Source organism: Sus scrofa, chromosome 4 (genome assembly GCF_054392235.1).
Source record: "Sus scrofa isolate SSC_HxYL_T2T_F1_AM1 chromosome 4, Sscrofa_HxYL_maternal_Yorkshire_Landrace_v2.0, whole genome shotgun sequence".
In the NCBI taxonomy this organism is placed as follows: domain Eukaryota; kingdom Metazoa; phylum Chordata; class Mammalia; order Artiodactyla; family Suidae; genus Sus; species Sus scrofa.
In genome coordinates, this window is record NC_139386.1 from 129238176 (window position 1) to 129257698 (window position 19523).

At 38.0% G+C, this 19523-nt stretch overlaps 1 protein-coding gene across 6 annotated transcripts in view; it reads right to left on the reverse strand.

Moving 5' to 3' along the window:
- The window catches only part of CCDC18 (coiled-coil domain containing 18), a 167013-nt gene that overhangs the window by 67583 nt on the left and 79907 nt on the right, over nt 1-19523 (reverse strand). For all 6 annotated transcript variants that reach the window (XM_085023994.1, XM_085023995.1, XM_021090195.2 and 3 more), the window contains 2 exons: nt 17636-17836; nt 8573-9040 (listed from right to left, as the gene is read on the reverse strand). In XM_085023994.1, the coding sequence (XP_084880120.1) occupies nt 8573-9040; nt 17636-17836 (669 nt within the window). The remainder of the gene's footprint in view (nt 1-8572; nt 9041-17635; nt 17837-19523) is intronic.

A 19523-nucleotide genomic window follows, 5' to 3' on the forward strand; every position in this document is an offset into this window, starting at 1 on the left:
TCACAACTAAAGACTGAGCACTCTTCACCCAAATGGACCAGAAACCTTAAAAAAGATATCCTACTCCAGAAGAAAAAGAGGAGGCCACATCAAGAGGTAGGAAGGGTGATTTTGCGATATAAACAACCCCATACCTCCTGGGTGGGAAGCTCCACAGACTGGAAACTAACTGGTTCACAGAGACTCACCTATAGGAGTGAGAGTTCTGAGCCCCACATCAAACTCTCACATGTGGGGATCTGGCACGGGGAGAAAGAGCCCTGGAGCAGCTGGCATTGAAGGCCTGTGGGGCTTGTGCGCAGGAGCTCCACGGGACTGGGGGAAACGGAGACCCCATTCTTAAAAGGCGCACACAGACTTTCACATGCACTGAGTCCCAGGGCAAAGCAAACTCTCCATAGGAATCTGGGGCAAACCTGACTGCAGTTCTTGGAGGACATCCTGGGAAAACAGGGGTGAATGTGGCTTGTCATAAGGGAAGGACATTGAAGGCAAAGCTCTCGGGACTATCCAGCAGCTGCCTTTCTCTGGAGGGGGCCATTTTGGGAAAATCTGGCCCCACCCATCAGTCAGGCTGAGAAGCCCCACACCCAACAACAATCCAGGTGGGATCACAGCCCCGCCCCTCAGTAAACAGGCTACCTAAAGACCCCTCAGGCACACAGCTGCCTCTAATCCCATCCAGAGACTAAGCCCCACCCACCAGAGGGCTTAGAATCGGCTCCACCCACCAGTGGGCAGGCATCAGCCCCTCCCAGCAGGAAGCCTACAGCAACCCCCCATACCGACTCAGCCACAGGGGGGCAGACATCAGAAGTAAGAGAGGCTACAACTCTCTTATCTGTAAAAAGGTCATCACACCAAAAACCTATAAAAATGAAAAGACAGAGAACTATAACTCAGATGAGGGAGAAAGGAAAAAGCCCAGAAAAACAGCTAAGCGAGGAAGAGATTCTTAGACTCCAGGAAAAAGACTTTAGATTGTTGATGCTGAAGATGTTGCAAGACATTGGAAATAAACTGGAGGCAAAGATGGATAACTTACAGGAAACACTGACCAAAGAGATACAAGATATAAAACTCAAACAGGAAGAGATGCAAAATACAATAACTGAAATAAAAAATTCACTAGAAGCAGCTAACAGCAGAATACAGGAGGCAGAAGAACGAATAAGTGAGGTGGAGGACAGATGAGTGGAAATTATGGATGCAGAACAGAAAAGAGAAAGAAGATTGAAAACAAATGAAGAGAGTCTCAGAGAACTCTGGGACAACGTTAAACGCACAAACATCTGTTTTATATGGGTGCCAGAAGGAGAAGAGAGAGAGGAGACAGAAAAAATATTCCAAGATATAACAGCCAAAAAATTCCCTAACATGGGGAAGGAATCACTCACTCAAATCCAGGAAGCACAACGAGTACCATATAAAATAAACCCAAGGAGGAACACCCCAAGACACATATTAATCAAATGGACCAAAATTAAAGACAAAGAGAAAATCTTGAAAGCAGCTAGGGAAAAGAAACAAGTAACATACAAGGGAACCCCAATAAGGTTATCAGCAGATTTTTCAGCAGAAACTCTGCAGGCCAGAAGGGAGTGGCATGATATACTTAACATGATGAAAGGAAAAAACCTCCAACCAAGATTACTTTACCCAGCAAGGCTTTCATTCAGATTTGAAGGAGAAATCAAAACCTTCATAGATAAGCAAAAGCTGAGAGAATTTAGCAACACTAAACCAGCCTTACAGCAAATACTAAAGGAACTTCTATAGGCAGAAAAGAACAAGAAAGAAGGAAAAAAAAAAAAAGAGCAGCAAAAATAAATCCAAAGTAATCAATAAAATGGCAATAAGAACATACATATCAATAATTACCTTAAATGTTAATGGACTAAACGCCCCAACCAAAAGACGTAGACTGGCTGAATGGATACAAAAACAAGACCCATATATATGCTGTCTTCAAGGGACCCACTTCACTTCTAGGGACACATACAAATTGAAAGAGAGAGGATGGAAGAAAATATTTCATGCAAACAGGGATCAAAAGAAAGCTGGAGTAGCACTACTCATATCAGACAAAATAGACTTTAAAATGAAGAATATTTTAAGGGATAAAGAAGGACATTACATAATGATCAAAGGATCAATCCAAGAAGATATAATAATTTTAAGTATCTACACACCCAACACAGGTTCACCACAATATATAAGGCAACTGCTAACAACCTTAAAAGGAGAAATCACCAATAACACAATCATAGTGGGGGACTTTAACACCCCATTTACAGCAATGGACAGATCAACCAGACAGAAAATCAATAAGGAAACACAGGCCCTGAATGATGCATTAAACCAGATGGACTTAATAGATATTTATAGGACATTCCATCCCAAAGCAACAGAATACACATTCTTCTTAAATGCACATGGAACATTCTCTAAGATTGATCATATCCTGGGCTACAAATCCAACTTTGGTAACTTTAAGAAAATTGAAATCATATCAAGCATCTTTTCCGACCATAATGCTATATGACTGGAAATCAACAACAAGAAAAAAACTGCAAAAAACACAAACACATGGAGACTCAACAACATGCTACTAAACACCCAATGGATCACTGAAGAAATCAAAGAGGAAATTAAAAAATACCTAGAAGCAAACGACAACAAAAACACAACACTCCAAAACCTATGGGATGCAGCAAAAGCTGTTCTAAGAGGAAAGTTTATAGCAATACAAGCCCACCTCAGGAAACAAGAAAAAGCCCAAATAAACAAGCTAACTTTACATCTAAAGCAGCTCGAGAGAGAAGAACAGACAAGACCTAAAGTTAGTAGAAGGAAAGAAATCATAAAAATCAGAGCAGAAATCAATGAAATAGAAACAAAGAAAACCATAGAAAAGATCAATGAAATGAAAAGCTGGTTCTTCGAAAAAATCAACAAAATTGATAAATCCTTATCCAGACTTATCAAGCAAAAATGAGAGAGGACTCAAATCAATAAAATTAGAAATGAAAAAGTAGAAGTAACAACAGACATCACAGAAATACAAAGGATCATAAGAGACTACTATATGCAACTATATGTCAATAAAATGGAAAACCTAGAAGAAATGGACAAATTCTTAGAAAAGTACTATCTTCCAAGACTAAACCAAGATGAAATAGAAAAGATGACTGGACCCATCACAAGAACTGAAATTATTTTAAGTATCTTCTCTGACCACAATGGCATGAAAGTAAAAATCAACCACAGGAAAATAAATGAGAAAAAAACTGACTACATGCAGAGTAAACAACATGCTACTAAAAAACCAATGGTCAATGAGGAAAAAAAACAAAAATTAAAAAATACCTTGAGGCAAATGATAATGAAAACACAACCATTCAAAATCTACGGGATGCTGCAAAAGAAGATTTTAGAGAGAAGTTCATAGTGATATAGGCCTTCCTTAGAGAAGAAGAAAAATCACAAATCAACAACTTAACCTACCATCTAAAAGAATGAGAAAAAGAAGAACATAAATCTAAAGTCAGCAGAAGGAAGGAAAGCATAAAGATCAGAGAGGAAATCAATAAAATAGAGATTCAAAAAGCAACAGAAAGTGAGTTCCCATTGTCGCTCAGTGGTAATGAACCCAACTAGCATCCATGAGGACACAGGTTCGATCCCTGGCCTCACTCAGTGGTTTAAGAACATGGCATTGCCGTGAGCTGTGGTGTAGTTTGTAGATGCAGCTCAGATCTGGCATTGCTGTGGCTGTGGTGTAGGCTGGTAGCTGCAGCTAGATTTGACTCCTAGCCTCAGGGGAACTTCCATATGGCCCAAGCGCAGCCCTAAAAAGACAAAAAAAAAAAAAAAAAAAAAGAAAGAAAGAAAGAAAGAAAAGAAAAAAAAAATCAATAAAACTAAGAGCTGGTTCTTTGAAAGGGTAAACAAAATTGACAAACCTCTCTGGCCAGACTCACCAAGAAAAGGAGAGAAGGAACTCAAATAAACAAAATAAGAAATGAAAAAAGAGCAATCTCAACAGGTACTATAGAAATACAAAAAAAAAAAACCCATAAGAGAATACTATGAAGAATTACATACCAATAAATCTGACAACCTAGAAGAAACAGACAACTTTCTAGAGACATACAGCCTGCCAAAACTGAATCAAGAAGAAATAGATCAATGGAACAGACTCATCACTAGAATGGAAATTGACTATGTAATAAAAACATTCCCTACAAACAAAAGTCCAGGACCAGCTGGCTTCACAGGCGAATTCTACCAAACATACAAAGACTTATACCCATCCTTCTTAAACTTTTCCAAAAGACTGAAGAAGAAGGAACACTCCCAAAGACATTATATGAAGCCACCACCACCCTAATACCAAAACCAAAGATACTAACAGAAAAGAAAATTATAGGCCACTATCTTTGATGAATATAGATGCAAAAATTCTCAACAAAATTTTAGCCAACAGAATCCAACAACATATAAAAAGATCACACACTATGACCAAGTGGGATTCATTCCAAGTTCACAAAGATGGTTCAACATATGCAGATCAATCAACGTTATCATATACCACATTAACGAAAGAAAAGTTAAAAACCATGTGATCATCTCAATAGATGCAGGAAAAGCATTTTCTGCATAATCCAACATCCATTCACGATAAAAACTCTTACTAAAGTGGGTACAGAAGGAACATACCCTAACATAATACAAGCCATTTATAACAAACCCACAGCCAATATAATACTCAACAGAGAAAAGCTGAAAGCCTTCCCACCAAAATCTGGAACAAGACAAGGATGCTGACTCTCACCACTGTTATTCAACATAGTACTGGAAGTCCTAGCCACAGCGATCAGACAAAAGAAATAAAAGGTATCCAAACTGCAAGAAAAGAGGTAAAATTGTCACTCTAAGCAGATGACATGATACTATATATAGAAAACCCTAAGGACTCCACACAAAAGCTACTCAAACTAATCAATGAATTCAACAAAGTGGCAGGACACAAGATTAACATTCAGAAATTGGCTGCATTTCTGTATACTAATAATAAAAAATTAGAAATGGAATACAAAAATACAATACCTTTTAAAATCTCACCTCCAAAAATTAAATATCTAGGAATAAACCCGACCAAGGAAGTGAAAGACTTATACGCTGAGAACTATAAAACATTAATGAAAGAAATTAAAGAGGATTCAAAGAAATGGAAAGATATGCCATGCTCCTGGATTGGAAGAATTAATATTGTTAAAATGGCCATACTACCCAAAGCAATCTACAAATTCAATGAAATCCCTATCAAATTACCCATGACATTTTTCACAGAAGTAGAACAAACAATCCAAAAATTTATATGGAAACATAAAAGACCCAGAATTGCCAAAGCAATCTCAAGGAAACAAAACCAAGCAGGAGGCATAACTCTCCCAGACTTCAGACAATATTACAAAGCTACAGTCATCAAGACAGTGTGGTACTAGTACCCAAATAGACATACAGACCAATGGAACAGAACAGAGAACCTAGACACCTATGGTCATTTAATCTTCAACAAAGGAGGCAAGAATATAAAATGGGAATAGAACAGTCTCTTCAGCAAGTGATGCTGGGAAAACTGAACAGCTGCATGTAAATCAATGAAACTAGAACACACCCTTACACCATGCACAAAAATAAACTCAAAATGGCTGAAAGACTTAAACATAAGACACCATCAAACTCCTAGAAGAAAACATAGGCAAAACACTGTCTGTGACCAACTGTACAAATGCAAGTGTTTTCTAGGTCAGTCTCCCAAAGCAATGGAAATAAAAACAAAAATAGGAGTTCCCATCCTGGCACAGTGGAAGTGAATCTGACTAGGAACCATGAGGTTGTGAGTTTGATCCCTGGCCTTGCTCAGTGGGTTAAGGATCCAGGGATGCCATGAGCTGTGGTGTAGGTTGCAGACGAATCTCGGATCCTATGTTGCTGTGGCTCTGGCATAGGCCGGTGGCTACAGCTCTGATTAGACCCCTAGCCTGGGAACCTCCATATGCTGTGGGTGCAGCCCTGAAAAAAAGACAAAAAATAAAATAAAATAAAATAAAATAAAACAAAACAATGGGACCTAATCAAACTGACAAGCCTTTTGCACAGCAAAGGAAATCATAAAAAAAAACCAAAAAGACAACCTACAGAATGAGAGAAAATAGTTTCGAAGGATGCAACTGACAAGGGCTTCTCTCTAAAATATACAAACAATTCATAAAACTCAAACAGCAGAAATAACAACAACCCAATTGGAAAATGGGTTCTCCAGAGAAGATATATAGATGGCCTACAGGCACATGAAAAAATGCTCAACATCACTAAAGATCAGAGAAATGCAAATCAAAACTACAATAAGGTACCACCTCGCACTGGTCAGAATGGCCATCATTAACAAATCAACAAATAAAAAATGCTGGAGAGGGTGTGGAGAAAAGGGTACCCTCCTTCACTGTTGGTGGGAATGCAAATTGGTACAACCACTATGGAAAACAGTATGGAGGAACCTCAGTAAACTAGATATAGAACTACCATATGATCCAGCAATTCTACTCCTGGGCATATATCTGGACAAAACTTTCATTGAAAAAAATATGTGCACCTCTGTTCATTGCAGCACCATTCACAATAGCCAAGACATGGAAACAACCTAAATGTTCACTGACAGATAAATGGATTAAGAAGATGTGGTATATATAGACAACAGAATATTACTCAGCCATAAAAACAACAAAATAATGCCATTTGCAGCAACATGGATGGAACTAGAGACTTATATTAAGTGAAGTAAGTCAGAAAGAGAAAGACAAATACCATATGATATCATTTATATCTGGAATCTGATATATGGCACAAATGAACCCATCAACAGAAAAGAAAAAAACTCATGGACGTGGAAAACAGACTTGTGATTACCAAGAGGGAGAAGGAGGGAATGGGATGGATGGGGAGTTTGGGGTTAGTAGATGCGAACTAATGGATTTGGAATGGATAAGCAATGAGATCCTGCTGTGTAGCAGAGGGAACTGTATCTAGTCACTTGTGATGGAACATGAGGGAGGATAATATGAGGAAAAGAACATATATGACTGGGTTACTTTGCTGTATAGCAGAAATCAACAGAACATTGTAAATCAAGTATAATAAAAAATAATAGGAGTTCCTGTCATGGCTCAGCGGTAATGAACCCAACAAGTAACCATGAAGTTGAAGTTTGATGCCAGACCCCATTCAGCGGGTGAAGGATCTGGTGTTGCTGTGAGCAGTGGAGTAGGTCGTATACTGCTGTGGCTGTGGTGTAGCTCAGGCCAGCAGGTGTAGCTCAGGCCTGGGAACATCTATATGCTGCGGGTGCAGCCCTAAAAAAAATAATAATAATTAAACATTTAAAAAATAAAATAAAATACCTTATTTTAAATTTCACGTAACAGGAATTTCCTGATCAGAGGAGCTACACTCTACCTTTCCTTTAACACTAGCAATAAACAAAATTATAAGTGCACAGAATTTAACTTGGGCAAATGGGCATCTGAATAAAGATGAAATTACCTGAAAGAACTTTTTATTTCTGCGTGCAACCTATATATATATACATGTTAATTATAATATAAACTGCTTATAAACAATGTTTATATATATTTATATATAGTATTTGCATATATATTTATACATATAAATACTGCTTTTAAAATACTGAGTGTCTGTAAGGTGTCTATACTCGGGATAAAGTTGCCTCTTCGCTATGAAATACTCAAGGAATAGTGAGAGTAGAAAAACCACGTGAGGGAGTTCCTGTTGTGGCGCAGTGGTTAACGAATCCGACTAGGAACCATGAGGTTGCGGGTTTGGTCCCTGCCCTTGCTCAGTGGGTTAACGATCCGGCGTTGCTGTGAGCTGTGGTGTAGGTCGCAGACACGGCTTGGATCCCGCGTTGTTGTGGCTCTGGCGTAGGCCGATGGCTACAGCTCCGATTCAACCCCTAGCCTGGGAACCTCCATATGCCGCGGGAGCGGCCCAAGAAATAGCAACAACAACAACAACAACAACAACAACAACAACAAAGACCAAAAAAAAAGAAAAACCATGTGAATGAGCCACTATGGAAGTCTATGACCAAAAAAAAAGGCTACCTTAATAATCTTTACTAGAATGGTTTCCAGGAAGTAAGGAACACAACTAATTTTTGGAACTCCAAAAAACATTCTCCAATATTCTGAAGTTCAAATACTTTCCTACTATGAAGTAGAACTAGTTTTCAATCAAATATAAATTATATTTAATATATGAGATATTTAAACAAAAATTAATTTTCAAAGCTAAATTTTCAACACTATTGTGTGGGGTAAAAGCATCCTAAACCTACAATGAATTTTTTAATACTTTCAATATTTGCGTACACCACCTAGTGGCATGAATGCTTGCTTCATCTAAATGTATGTTTTTTTCCTGCTAACAATAAAATGATATTCATTGGAGGCAAATTATTATAACTTCTAAGTTATGAAATACATACCTGAGTTGAACCAGCACCTGTTTGCATAGAAGACTTTTTTAATAGTCTCACTTCTTTGTTTATATATCTTAGCATTCCACTAAGAGTACTGAAGTCATTATTCTCAGAATTATCATCTTCTAGGTCATATGTGAGAGGTTTAAAGGAGTCTGACTGGGTATAAGACATATCCTTCTGGCTTTCTTCTAATGCTGAAGGTTGTTCCAGTTGCATTTTTTTTAAGTCCTGCAATAATTCTTCAGAAAGAGCTTCATCGCTACGAGTTTTGAAACTAAGGTCACTGGCACTAATAGAGCGACGTAGTTTTCCACGCTTGAAAAAAGCTATGTGAGAATGCTTAGCAAATTTTGAATCTTGAGTATCAGGTGTAATTTCTACTGGAGATGTAAATGGGGTTGGGAGAAACTTGATGTCTTCTGCCCTTTCATGTCCAGAAATTTTGGCTTGTAATCTGGTTAATTCTGATTCCTGTAGAAAAATTGGTACAGAGTAGGTGCTGATTAAATTTTTGTTAAATGAATGAATTATTTAGAAAATCACAAACTCTTAGAAGTCATCTAACTTAAACTTTGACCCAGCACAGGAATTCTTTTTATAACAACTAGAGAAATTTCCAAGCTTGGAGTTTCCATTGTGGCAGTAAAAATGAACCCGACTATATCCATCCATGAGGATGAAGATTCGATCCCTGGCTTCACTCAGTGGCTTGGGGATCTGGCATTGCCGTGAGCTGTGGTGTAGGTTGCAGCTGTGGCTCAGATCCAGCAATGCTGTGGCTGTGGCATAGGCTGGCAGCTGTAGCTCCTGTTTGACCCCTAGCCTGGGAACTTCCATATGCTATGGGTGTGGCCCTAAAAAAACAAAACAAAACAAACAAAATATATATATATATATATATACAAGCTCTGTTAAAAGCCTTCATTTGGGGACAATACCTATATTAACTAGGAATATGCTTAAACTATACTAAGGAATTCCATGAAAACTATATTTTCCTTATGGAATTTTTTTCTTAGTATTAATAACAATATAAATTTCTATTCAAGACTAAAATCTTACATTTAAAATTTTTTCTGCAAAAGTATAAAAACACACTATAACTTGTTAATCTAACCTATACACACACATAAAAGATTCCCATTTGGAATTTCTAATAGGAAATAAATAAATGTATACTCTGCTTTTTTTTTTTTTTTTTTTTTTTTTGGTCTTTTTAGGGCCACACCCATGGCATATGGACATTCCCAGGCTAGGGGTCAAAGCAGAGCTGTAGCTGCCGGCCTACACCACAGTTCATGGTAATGCCAGATCCTTTAACCCACTGAGTGAGGCAAGGGATGGAACCTGAGTTCTCATGGATACTAGTTGGGTTTGTTAACCGCTGAGCCATGAGGTGAACTCCTAAAACAAGTCACTTTTAAATTGACAGTTTCTTTGTTGCCGTGAGCTGTGGAGTAGGTTGCAGATGTGGCTTGGATCTGGCATTGCTGTGATTTGACCCCTAGCCTGGGAATTTTCACATGCCTCAGGGGTGGCTCTAAAAAAAAGACAAAAAAAAAAAAATTGATAGTTTCTAATATTTACCAAAATACCGTGCTTATAACTAAAACTGTGATAACCACAGTGTGCATTACCAAATGAACGTTTAACATGCATATTTCAGTTCTCTCATGTCTTTATACTACTTTATCTAGATAAAGTTGATTTATCAGTGGGGTCAACAAGTCACTTTTACCTCAGATAAGTAGGAGATACCCATTTATGTACATTTAACATAAATTAAATGTAACACCTAAATTTTACAAAGAAATGTAGTATAATGACTACATTAGACATAATTCAACTTCCTAAGACTCAAAGAAAGTCACTGACTTGATCATCATCGTACCATGCCACAACGCAGTGATGTCCTCAGGTCTCAGAAAATGGACCGAGATTTGCCCTTACTCCAGTGACCCTCAAATACCAGGGTACTTGTTAGGGTACGAAAGGAAGTGAGCTGGAAAGATCAGTCACCTCAGTGTTTTTTCCTCTCTTCTCCTTCACTTTGATTTCTGTTCTCCGTCATTGATTGCTGCTGCTGTTAATGGATTTGCTTTCATTATTTATAGTTACTTCTAATTGTTACTTTCATGCTAGCTTCTGCTCTTCTATTAGCTTTTTTTCTTCCTTTCTGTTATCCTCATTAACTCCTCTTCAATTTAGACTGTAGAGCCAACTCATATTGACTTTAGAGAGCTACTGTCAGAAAGCAAAGAAATTCTACCTTCTGTCTGGCATATGGGCTAATCATGGCACAAGTTCTAAGATCTCTGTATCTACGGTTCATTTAATTGCTGCTATTTTGACAATTTCCTAAAAGTAGCTGAACTTAGAAACTTTTGAATAGGACAAGTGCAATACAATAGTATTTATCTCTGGTAATATCTAATAAGTGAGCAGGGATAATTACTGCGACAAAGCAAACGTAGAATCTTTTTTAAAAAAATCTTTTTTTCTTTTTAAGCCTGCACCTGCAGCATATGAAAGTTTCTAGGCTAGGAGTTGAACTGGAGCTGCAGCTGCTAGCCTCTACCACAGCCATGGCAACACCAGATCTGAGCCACATCTGCAACCTAAATTGCAGCTTGTGCAATGCCAGATCCTTAACCCGCTGAGCGAGGTCAGGGATCAAACCTGCATCCTTGTGGATACCAGCTGGGTTCTTACCACTGAGCCACAACAGGAACTCTGAAAAAAAAAGTCTTTTTTTGGAAGTTCCCAGGCTAGGGAACTACAGCTACAGCTACAGCCACAGCCACAGCAATGTGGGATCTGAGCAGCATCTGAGACCCATAACACAGCTCATGGGCAACCTGGCCAGGGATCAAACCTGCATCCTCAATGATACTAGCTGGATTCGTTTCTGCTCTGCCACAATGGGAAATCCCGAAGAAAAAAAAATTGTTTATTTTAAAATATAATTTATTTATTCATTTACTTATTTATTTTTGGCCATGCCCACAGCATGCAAAATTCCTGGCACCAGGGATCAAACCCACACCACAGATGTAAACAGAGCCACAGCAGTGACAACGCTGAATCCTTAACCTATTAAGCCACAAGGGAATGCCGCACAGCGTTTTATAATTTTGGATAAATGTTGTAAATTCCCAACTAAGTATATTAATGTTTCAGTAAAAGCATAAATAGAGTGTTCAACCAAAACATAATTTTAGATTATGTCTATTCAGCTTTCCTCTAGTACTGTGAATATCAAATATTTTACAAAAGGTATTTAAGTACTCAGCTTAATAATTACAAATATTTCTACTGTATTAATTGAGATTTTTTGCTTTTCAATAACTTCCATTTTGCTATAAAATTATTTATTTCTTCACAACTACCAATGAGGTTGGTTTTTTTTAAGGTCTTAGCTGACAATATTAAATCATACATATTGGCAAAATGAACTAATATTAAACTTTTTATCTCTATGCATCAACACCGAGAGCACTTCCAAATTTCAGAGTAAACTTCCAAGATCAACAGGGGTTAACAGTAGCAAGAGGCTATTTGAAAAATGACATATGGGAGTTCCCATCGTGGCACAGTGGTTAGCGAATCCGACTAGGAACCATGAGGTTTCGGATTTGATCCCTGCCCTTGTTCAGTGGGTTAAGGATCCGGCGTTGCCGTGAGCTGTGGTGTAGGTTGCAGACGCGGCTCGGATCCCGCGTTGCTGTGGCTCTGGCGTAGGCTGACAGCTACGGCTCCGATTAGATCCCTAGCCTGGGAACCTCCATATGCCACGGGAGCGGCCCAAGAAATGGCAAAAAGACACACACACACAAAAGAAAAAAAAAGAAAAAAGAAAAATGACATATGTACCCAATCAAATCCAGCAAAGAATTTTTTTACTATAATCTTGCATCTTTACTTTATGATTTTTAGAGGAACCTATCTGATTTTGAAAAATGCTCCTACTTTTAGAGTATATCAAGTATAAAACCCTCTAAAGTAATCATTTTGATTAAGTTGGTATTTGTTGGTATTTGTACAATTCTGGCTCCTCCTATATCTCCTGCCATGTACAAAACCTCAAATCTACAGACACACAAGGAACAATTTCCTCTGAAAAAAACTAGATGAGAAATATCTATACAATAGGTAAATGAGAAAATGCCCACATCAAAACTAGTACAAAAGCAAGATTCGCTTTTGCCATAAAACCCACACCCAGCCCAGGGCTACACAATGGGAGGGAATACCTCACTCCCAGTTCTTCCTTAAGTACAAAGGGCTTGGATTCCACATCTAGTGCTCCAGCTTTTAAGACTCTCACCTGAGTGATGGGCCCTAAAACACTTAGCCCAACAGGCTTATGCCATGAGATCCATGAGATTTCAGTAAACAAAGAAGTAGTTCTTAACAGGCTTGTAAGGATGTACCACCTATCCCCTTAGAACTCAGTACAAAAGGAGCAGGCAAAAAATGCCCATCTCCCTGTCTTTCCCCCAAAGAGGTCTATTTTCATATTTTCAAAGCTGCTGCCCAGGGATCAGGCTTCTAATTTATCATTTATCTAGGGGCAGACCTGAGAGGCTGGGGAAGCTAGAAGACTCTCCAGCTTCTCCCTCAAGCCTGCTCCAAACCACAAGTTTCTCTCTGAAAGAAGCGTGGATATATGTGTGGTGCCTAAGCTTTTGAAACTGCTGCCCAAGGAAGAGACCCCTGGACAGCATGGCTCTGACAGCCAACAGGGTTTGCATTCACAAGTCCAACAGGACTATCAAACAAAGACGCAGCTCTTAATGGGCACAGGAGCACAGCTTGTGTACTATACCCCCAAGTCCGGTGCTGAGGAAACAAGCAAAAAAGCCTGTCTCCCAGTTTCCCCCTGGAAGGGCCCTAACTATATACTTTCCCAGTTGTTGTCTGAGGGTCCAGCTTCCCATAAGGCTGTATGTAAGTAGTGAAGGAGAACCTCCTCTTTGGGATACTGACAGGTCTTGGCATATCCTCAACTACTGAGAGTCACTATGAACAAAGGCAACTGCTTGGACAGTCACAAAGGTTTGAAAGACAACAGAAGCTCAGGCCAGGCTGATTGATAAGGCACATCTCCTATACCAGCCCACTCCATTGAGAGTGGGAAAGGTGGCTATTTTATCAATGAGCGGAAACCAACAAAGAGAGTCACGAAAAATGAAGAAACAAACAAACAAAAGAACAAGGTAAAATGCCAAAAACAGACTTTAATGAAACAGAGACATAAGATTTAGCTGAAAAAGAGTTCAAAATAATTCACTGAGGTCAGGAGAATAATGCATTCTCACAGTGAGAATTTCAATAAAGAGATATAAATATAAGAGTATCTAAGGAGTATCCTTTAATTTGAGCTAGAGAAAATCACAATGTTAAGAGTACAGTAACTGGAAGTCCCCATTTGTAGCTCAGTGGTAACGAGCCTGACTAGTATCCATGAGGATGTGGGTTCGAACCCTGGCCTCACTCACTGGGTTAAAAGATCCAGCATTGCTATGAGCTGTGGTGTAGGTTGCAGATGCAGCTCAGATCCTGTGTTACTGTGGCTGTAGCTTAGGCTGGCAGCTGAAGCTCTGATTCAACCCCTATCCTAGGAACTTCCATATGCCACAGGTGTGGCCCTAAAAAGCAAAAAAAAAAAAGAATACAGTAACTGAACTGAAAAATTCGGTAGAGGGTTTCAACAGCAGACTACATCAAGGGGAAGAAATGATCAGTAAACTCAAAGAGAGGAAATAGAATTCTTCCAATAACAGGAGCAAAAATAAAAAGGAATAAAGAGTGAAGAAAGCTAAGGAACTAAAGGGACATCATCAGATGCACCAATATACATATTATAGGAGTCTCAGAAGAAGAAGAAGAGAGAGAAAGGGGCATAAAGCTTATTCAAAGAAACAATGGCTGAAAAATTCCCTAATTTGAAGAAGAAACAGACAACCAGATCTAGGAAGCCCAGAGTGTAGCAAGTATGATGAATCCAAAGAGACCCACATTGAGATACATTATTATTAAATCTTCAAAAGTTAAAGACAAGAAGAGAATCTTAAAAGCAGGAAAAGAAAACACCTTGTTATGTACAAGGGAACCCCATTAGATTATCAACAGAAACTGAAAGCCAGAAGGTAGTGGCATGATATATTCAAAGTGTTGAAAACAAGAACACCTGACAACCAAGAATACTCTTCCTGGCAGTTATCCTTTAGAACAACTTTTAGCGAGGTCACGGATGGAGCCTGTGTCCTCAAAGACACAACCCTGCTAAGCTACAAGGGGAACTCCTGAATCAGTAATTTTTAAAAAACAACAAAACCCCCTAACAACAGAAGTCTAGGACCAAATGGCTTTGCTGGCAAATTATACCAAACATTTAAGAATTAATACCAATCCTTCTCAAGCTCTTCTAAAAAAACAAGAGGAGCAAACATTTCCAAACTCATGTTTACAAGCCCAGCATTATTCTGATACCAAAACCAGACAGGGATGCCACAAGAAATGAAAATTACAGATCAATATAACTGATGATGAATATAGACATGAAAATCTTCAAAAAATGTCAAAAAACTGAATTCAATGATACATTAAAAGAATTATATACCATGATCAAGTGGGATTAATTCCAGGGATGTAAGGAAGGTTCAACATCTGCAAATAAATGTAATACCACATTAACAAAATGAAGGCTAAAAACCATCTGATCATCTCAATAGATGCAGAACAAGCATTTGACAGAATTCAGTATCCATCTATGATGAAAACTCACAACAAAGTAAGTATAGGAATAATGTACCCCAACACAATAAAGGCCATATATGACAAGCCCACAGTTAACATGTGAACATTTCATTTAACATTTCAACGTTTCAACAGTGAAAAGCTGAAAACACTTCCTCTAAGATCAGGAGCAAGGCAAGGATGCCTACTCTCACCACTTCTTCAACATAGTATTAGAAGTCCTAGCCAGAGAAATTAGGGGGGGAAAAAGAAAAGAAAAGAAATAAAAGGAATCCAAATCGGAAAGGAAGAAGTAAAATTGTAACTATTTGTAAATGACATATTATGTATAGAAAATTGTAAAGATGCCACCAAAAAACTGTTATAACTAGTAAATAAATTCAGCAAAACAGCAGGATACAAAATCAGCACGCAAAAATCTGTTGTATTTCTATACATTAATAATGAATTATCAGAAACAGAAATTAGTAAAATAATCTCACTTACAACTTCATCAAAGAGAATAAAATGCTTTGGAATACATTTACCAAGGAGGTGAGATACCTGCCCACTGAAAACTATAAAACAATGATGAAAGAAACTGAAGATAAGGTAAACAGAAAGGTATTTTGTGCTTGTGAACTGAAAGAATTAACATTGTGAAAACATCTGTACTATCCTAAGTGATCTACAGATTCAACTCAACCTCTGTTAAAGTTCCAATGGCATTTTTAACAAAAATAGAACAAGTAATTCTAAAATTTGTATGGAACCATAAAAGACCCCAAATAGCCAAAGCTAATCTTGAGAAAGAACAAAGCTGGAGGTATCACACTTCCTGATTTCAAACCATATTACAAAATCATAGTAAAAAAAACAATATGGTACATATTGGTATAGAAATGAACACACAGATTGATGGAACAGAATAGATAGCCCAGAAATAAACACATGCATGTACAGCAAATTAATTTTTGACAAAGGAGCCAAGGATATTCAAAGTGAAAAGGATAGTATCTTTAATAAATGGTGCTGGGAAAACTGGATAGCTGGATCCAAAAGAATGAAACTGAACTCCAGTCTTATACCATACACAAAAATCAACTCAAAAGTTCAATCCCTGACCTGGGAATTTTTATATGCCATGGGCGCAGCTGAAAAAAATAAGTAAAATGAAAAGGAAACCTACAGAATGGGAGAAAATATTTGCAAATCATTTATCTGATACGAGGTTATTATCCAAAATACATAAACAACTCATACAACTTAAGAGAAAAGAAAGAATCTAATTAAAAAATGGACAGAGGAAATGAATATACATTTGTTTAAAGAAGATATACAAAGGGCCAAAAGGTACATGAAAAGGTGCTTAGTATCACTCATTATCTGGGAAATAAAATTCAAAATCAAATGAGGTATCACCTTACATCTGTAAGAATGGCTGTCATCAAAAAGACAAGAAATAATGCTGGCATAGGTGTGACGAAAAGGGAGCCTTTGTATACTGTTAAGGGGCATGTAAATTGGTACAGCCGCTAACAGAAAATAGCATGGAGGTTCCTCCAAAAATTAAAAATGTAACTACCAGACAGTCTAGCAACTTTACTTCATATTCAAAGGGAATGAAAAAAGGATATCAAAGAGAGAGCTGCACTCCTATGTTTACTGCAGCATTATTCACAATACCTCAGCTAAGGCAAAACTTAAGTGCCCATCACAGAAGAATGGATAAAAAATATGTAAATATATATAACGGAATATATAATGTACCCTTTGGGATAACACGAATGGACTTTGCTAACTGAAATAAAATAGAGACTACAAAAACAAATACTACACAGTATCACTTAGTATGTAGAATCTTAAAAAATGAAATTTAGAGTCAAACTCAGCAAAAGTCAGCAGGAAAGTGGTTGCCAGAGGCTGGGAGGTGGGGGAAACAGGAGAGGGTGCTAAAAGGCTACAACCCTCCAGGTATAAGATGACTCAAGTCTGGAGGACTAATGTATAATATGATGACTATGGTTGCTAACACTGTAGAGCATAATGGAAATATGCTGGAAGAGTAGAAATTAAACGTTCTCACACACACACACAAAGACTTTTAAAAAGTTCACATTTGAACGTTTATAAATTATTTCTCTTGTGGTATGAAGATATAACATATTAATAATTCCCAAATTCAGTGTCCTCCAAATAAAGTGCTTTTTATTCAAACAGGTCAACTTGGGGTTATTTGGTCCTCTAAAAACTATAAGGATGGAAATAAGTCAGAAATTTACTTCATTACAGTTTTGCTTTGTGTACTTTTATACACTTACTTACTTTAATAAGTAATGCTTCATTTGTAGCTTCAATTACTTCATTCCTGTCTTGGACTTGTTGATGCAAATTGCTTACAGTGTCCTGAGCTTCTTCTAATTCTAGTTTTGCTTTCTCTAACTGTTCATTCAGCTGCTGAACAGAAGTCTTTTGAGAGTCAGCAGAAACCTTCCACTTCGCATGGTTCTCCTGATGTGAAATCATCTGTATAGCCCCAAAATTTAAAAGGAAAGAAGAAAATAAGGTGAAGTTGGTTTCAACAACATTCTAATATTTTCCATTTCCACTTCAATGAAGGTAAATTCTGCTTATAGTTACAAACATGACTTCTCATAACATACTGGAGGAAAAAAGAGGGATAAAGAATCCATAGTCTTAATATTACTTAAGGAGTTCCCACCGTGGTGCAGTGGTTAACGAATCCAACTAGGAATCATGAGGTTGTGGGTTCGATCCCTGGCCTTGCTCAGTAGGTTAAGGATCCGGCGTTGCCGTGAGCTGTGGTGTAGGTTGCAGACAGGCTTGGATCCCGAGTTGCTGTGGCTCTGGTGTAGGCCGGTGGCTACAGCTCTGATTCGACCCCTAGCCTGGGAACCTCCATATGCTGCGGGTGAGGTCCTAGAAAAGACAAAAAAAAAAAAGTAAAATTACATAGGAACAGTTAACTAAATACAATGGACTGCTTTTGGATCCTGATTTGAATAAATCAACTATAAAGACATTATTGTGATAATTGAGGAAATTTGGTGATATTAAAGAATTAGAGTCAATTTTTAGGTGTGATAAAGGCACGTGGTTATGCTTTTAAAAAACAGCTCTTGGGGAGCTCCTGTTGGGGCTCAGAGGAAACGAATCTGACTAGCATCCATGTAGACGCAGGTTCAATCCCTGGCCTCGCTCAGTGGGTTAAGGATCCGGTGTTGCTGTGAGCTGTGGTGTAGGTTTGCAGACATGGCTTGTATGCCCCCACTGCTGTGTCTGTGGTGTAGGCCAGCTACAGCTCCAATTTGACCCCTAGCCTGGGAACTTCCATATGCTACGGGTATGGCCCTAAAAAGATAAATAAAAATAAAAATAAATATAGCTCTTGAGAGTTCCTGTCTTGGCTCAGTGGTAATGAACCTGACTAGGCTCCCTGAGGATGCGGGTTTGACCCTGGCCTCATTCAGTGAGTCAGGGATACGGCATTGCCGTGAGCTGTGGTGTAGGTCACAGATGTGGCTTGGATCCTGCACTGCTGTGGCTGTAGTGTAGGCTGGCCGCTGTAGCTCCAATTCGACCCCTAGCCTGAGAACTTCTATACCCCGTGGGTGCAGTTCTAAAAAGCTAAAAGTAAAAACAAAAAAACAAAATAAAAATAGCTCTTATCTTTTAGAGATAGTTTTTGAAATGTCTACTAATAAAATAATGGTAATTGGGATTTGCTTAAAAAAATTATGTGATATGCAGGGAGGGAAGAAAGGGAAGTAACTGAGGTTCAGGGTACGGTGACCAGACTTCCAAATTTGCCTACAACTGTCTAGGTTTTATGCCTAGTGTCCTGGCGTAGATAGAAAGAGCACTTTTTCATCTCAAAAGTATTTTCTTTTAGATTAAAATAAATGATCATTGCACTTATAGATTAAATCAAACTGGCCATGAGTTGATAATTATTAAAGTTAAATAATATGTAGGAGGATTCATAGAATTCTACTTTTGAGTATGTTTAAAATTTTCCACAATAAAGTTTTTAAAAATCTTATTCTCATTGAAAAAAATCAGGAATTTTGCAATTATTAAGTGACTTTTTTGACAATTTTATTTTATTTTTGGCCACACCCATAGCATGTTGAAGTTCGCAAGACAGGGATTGAAACTGCACCACAACAGCAACCCTAGCCACAGCAGTCAT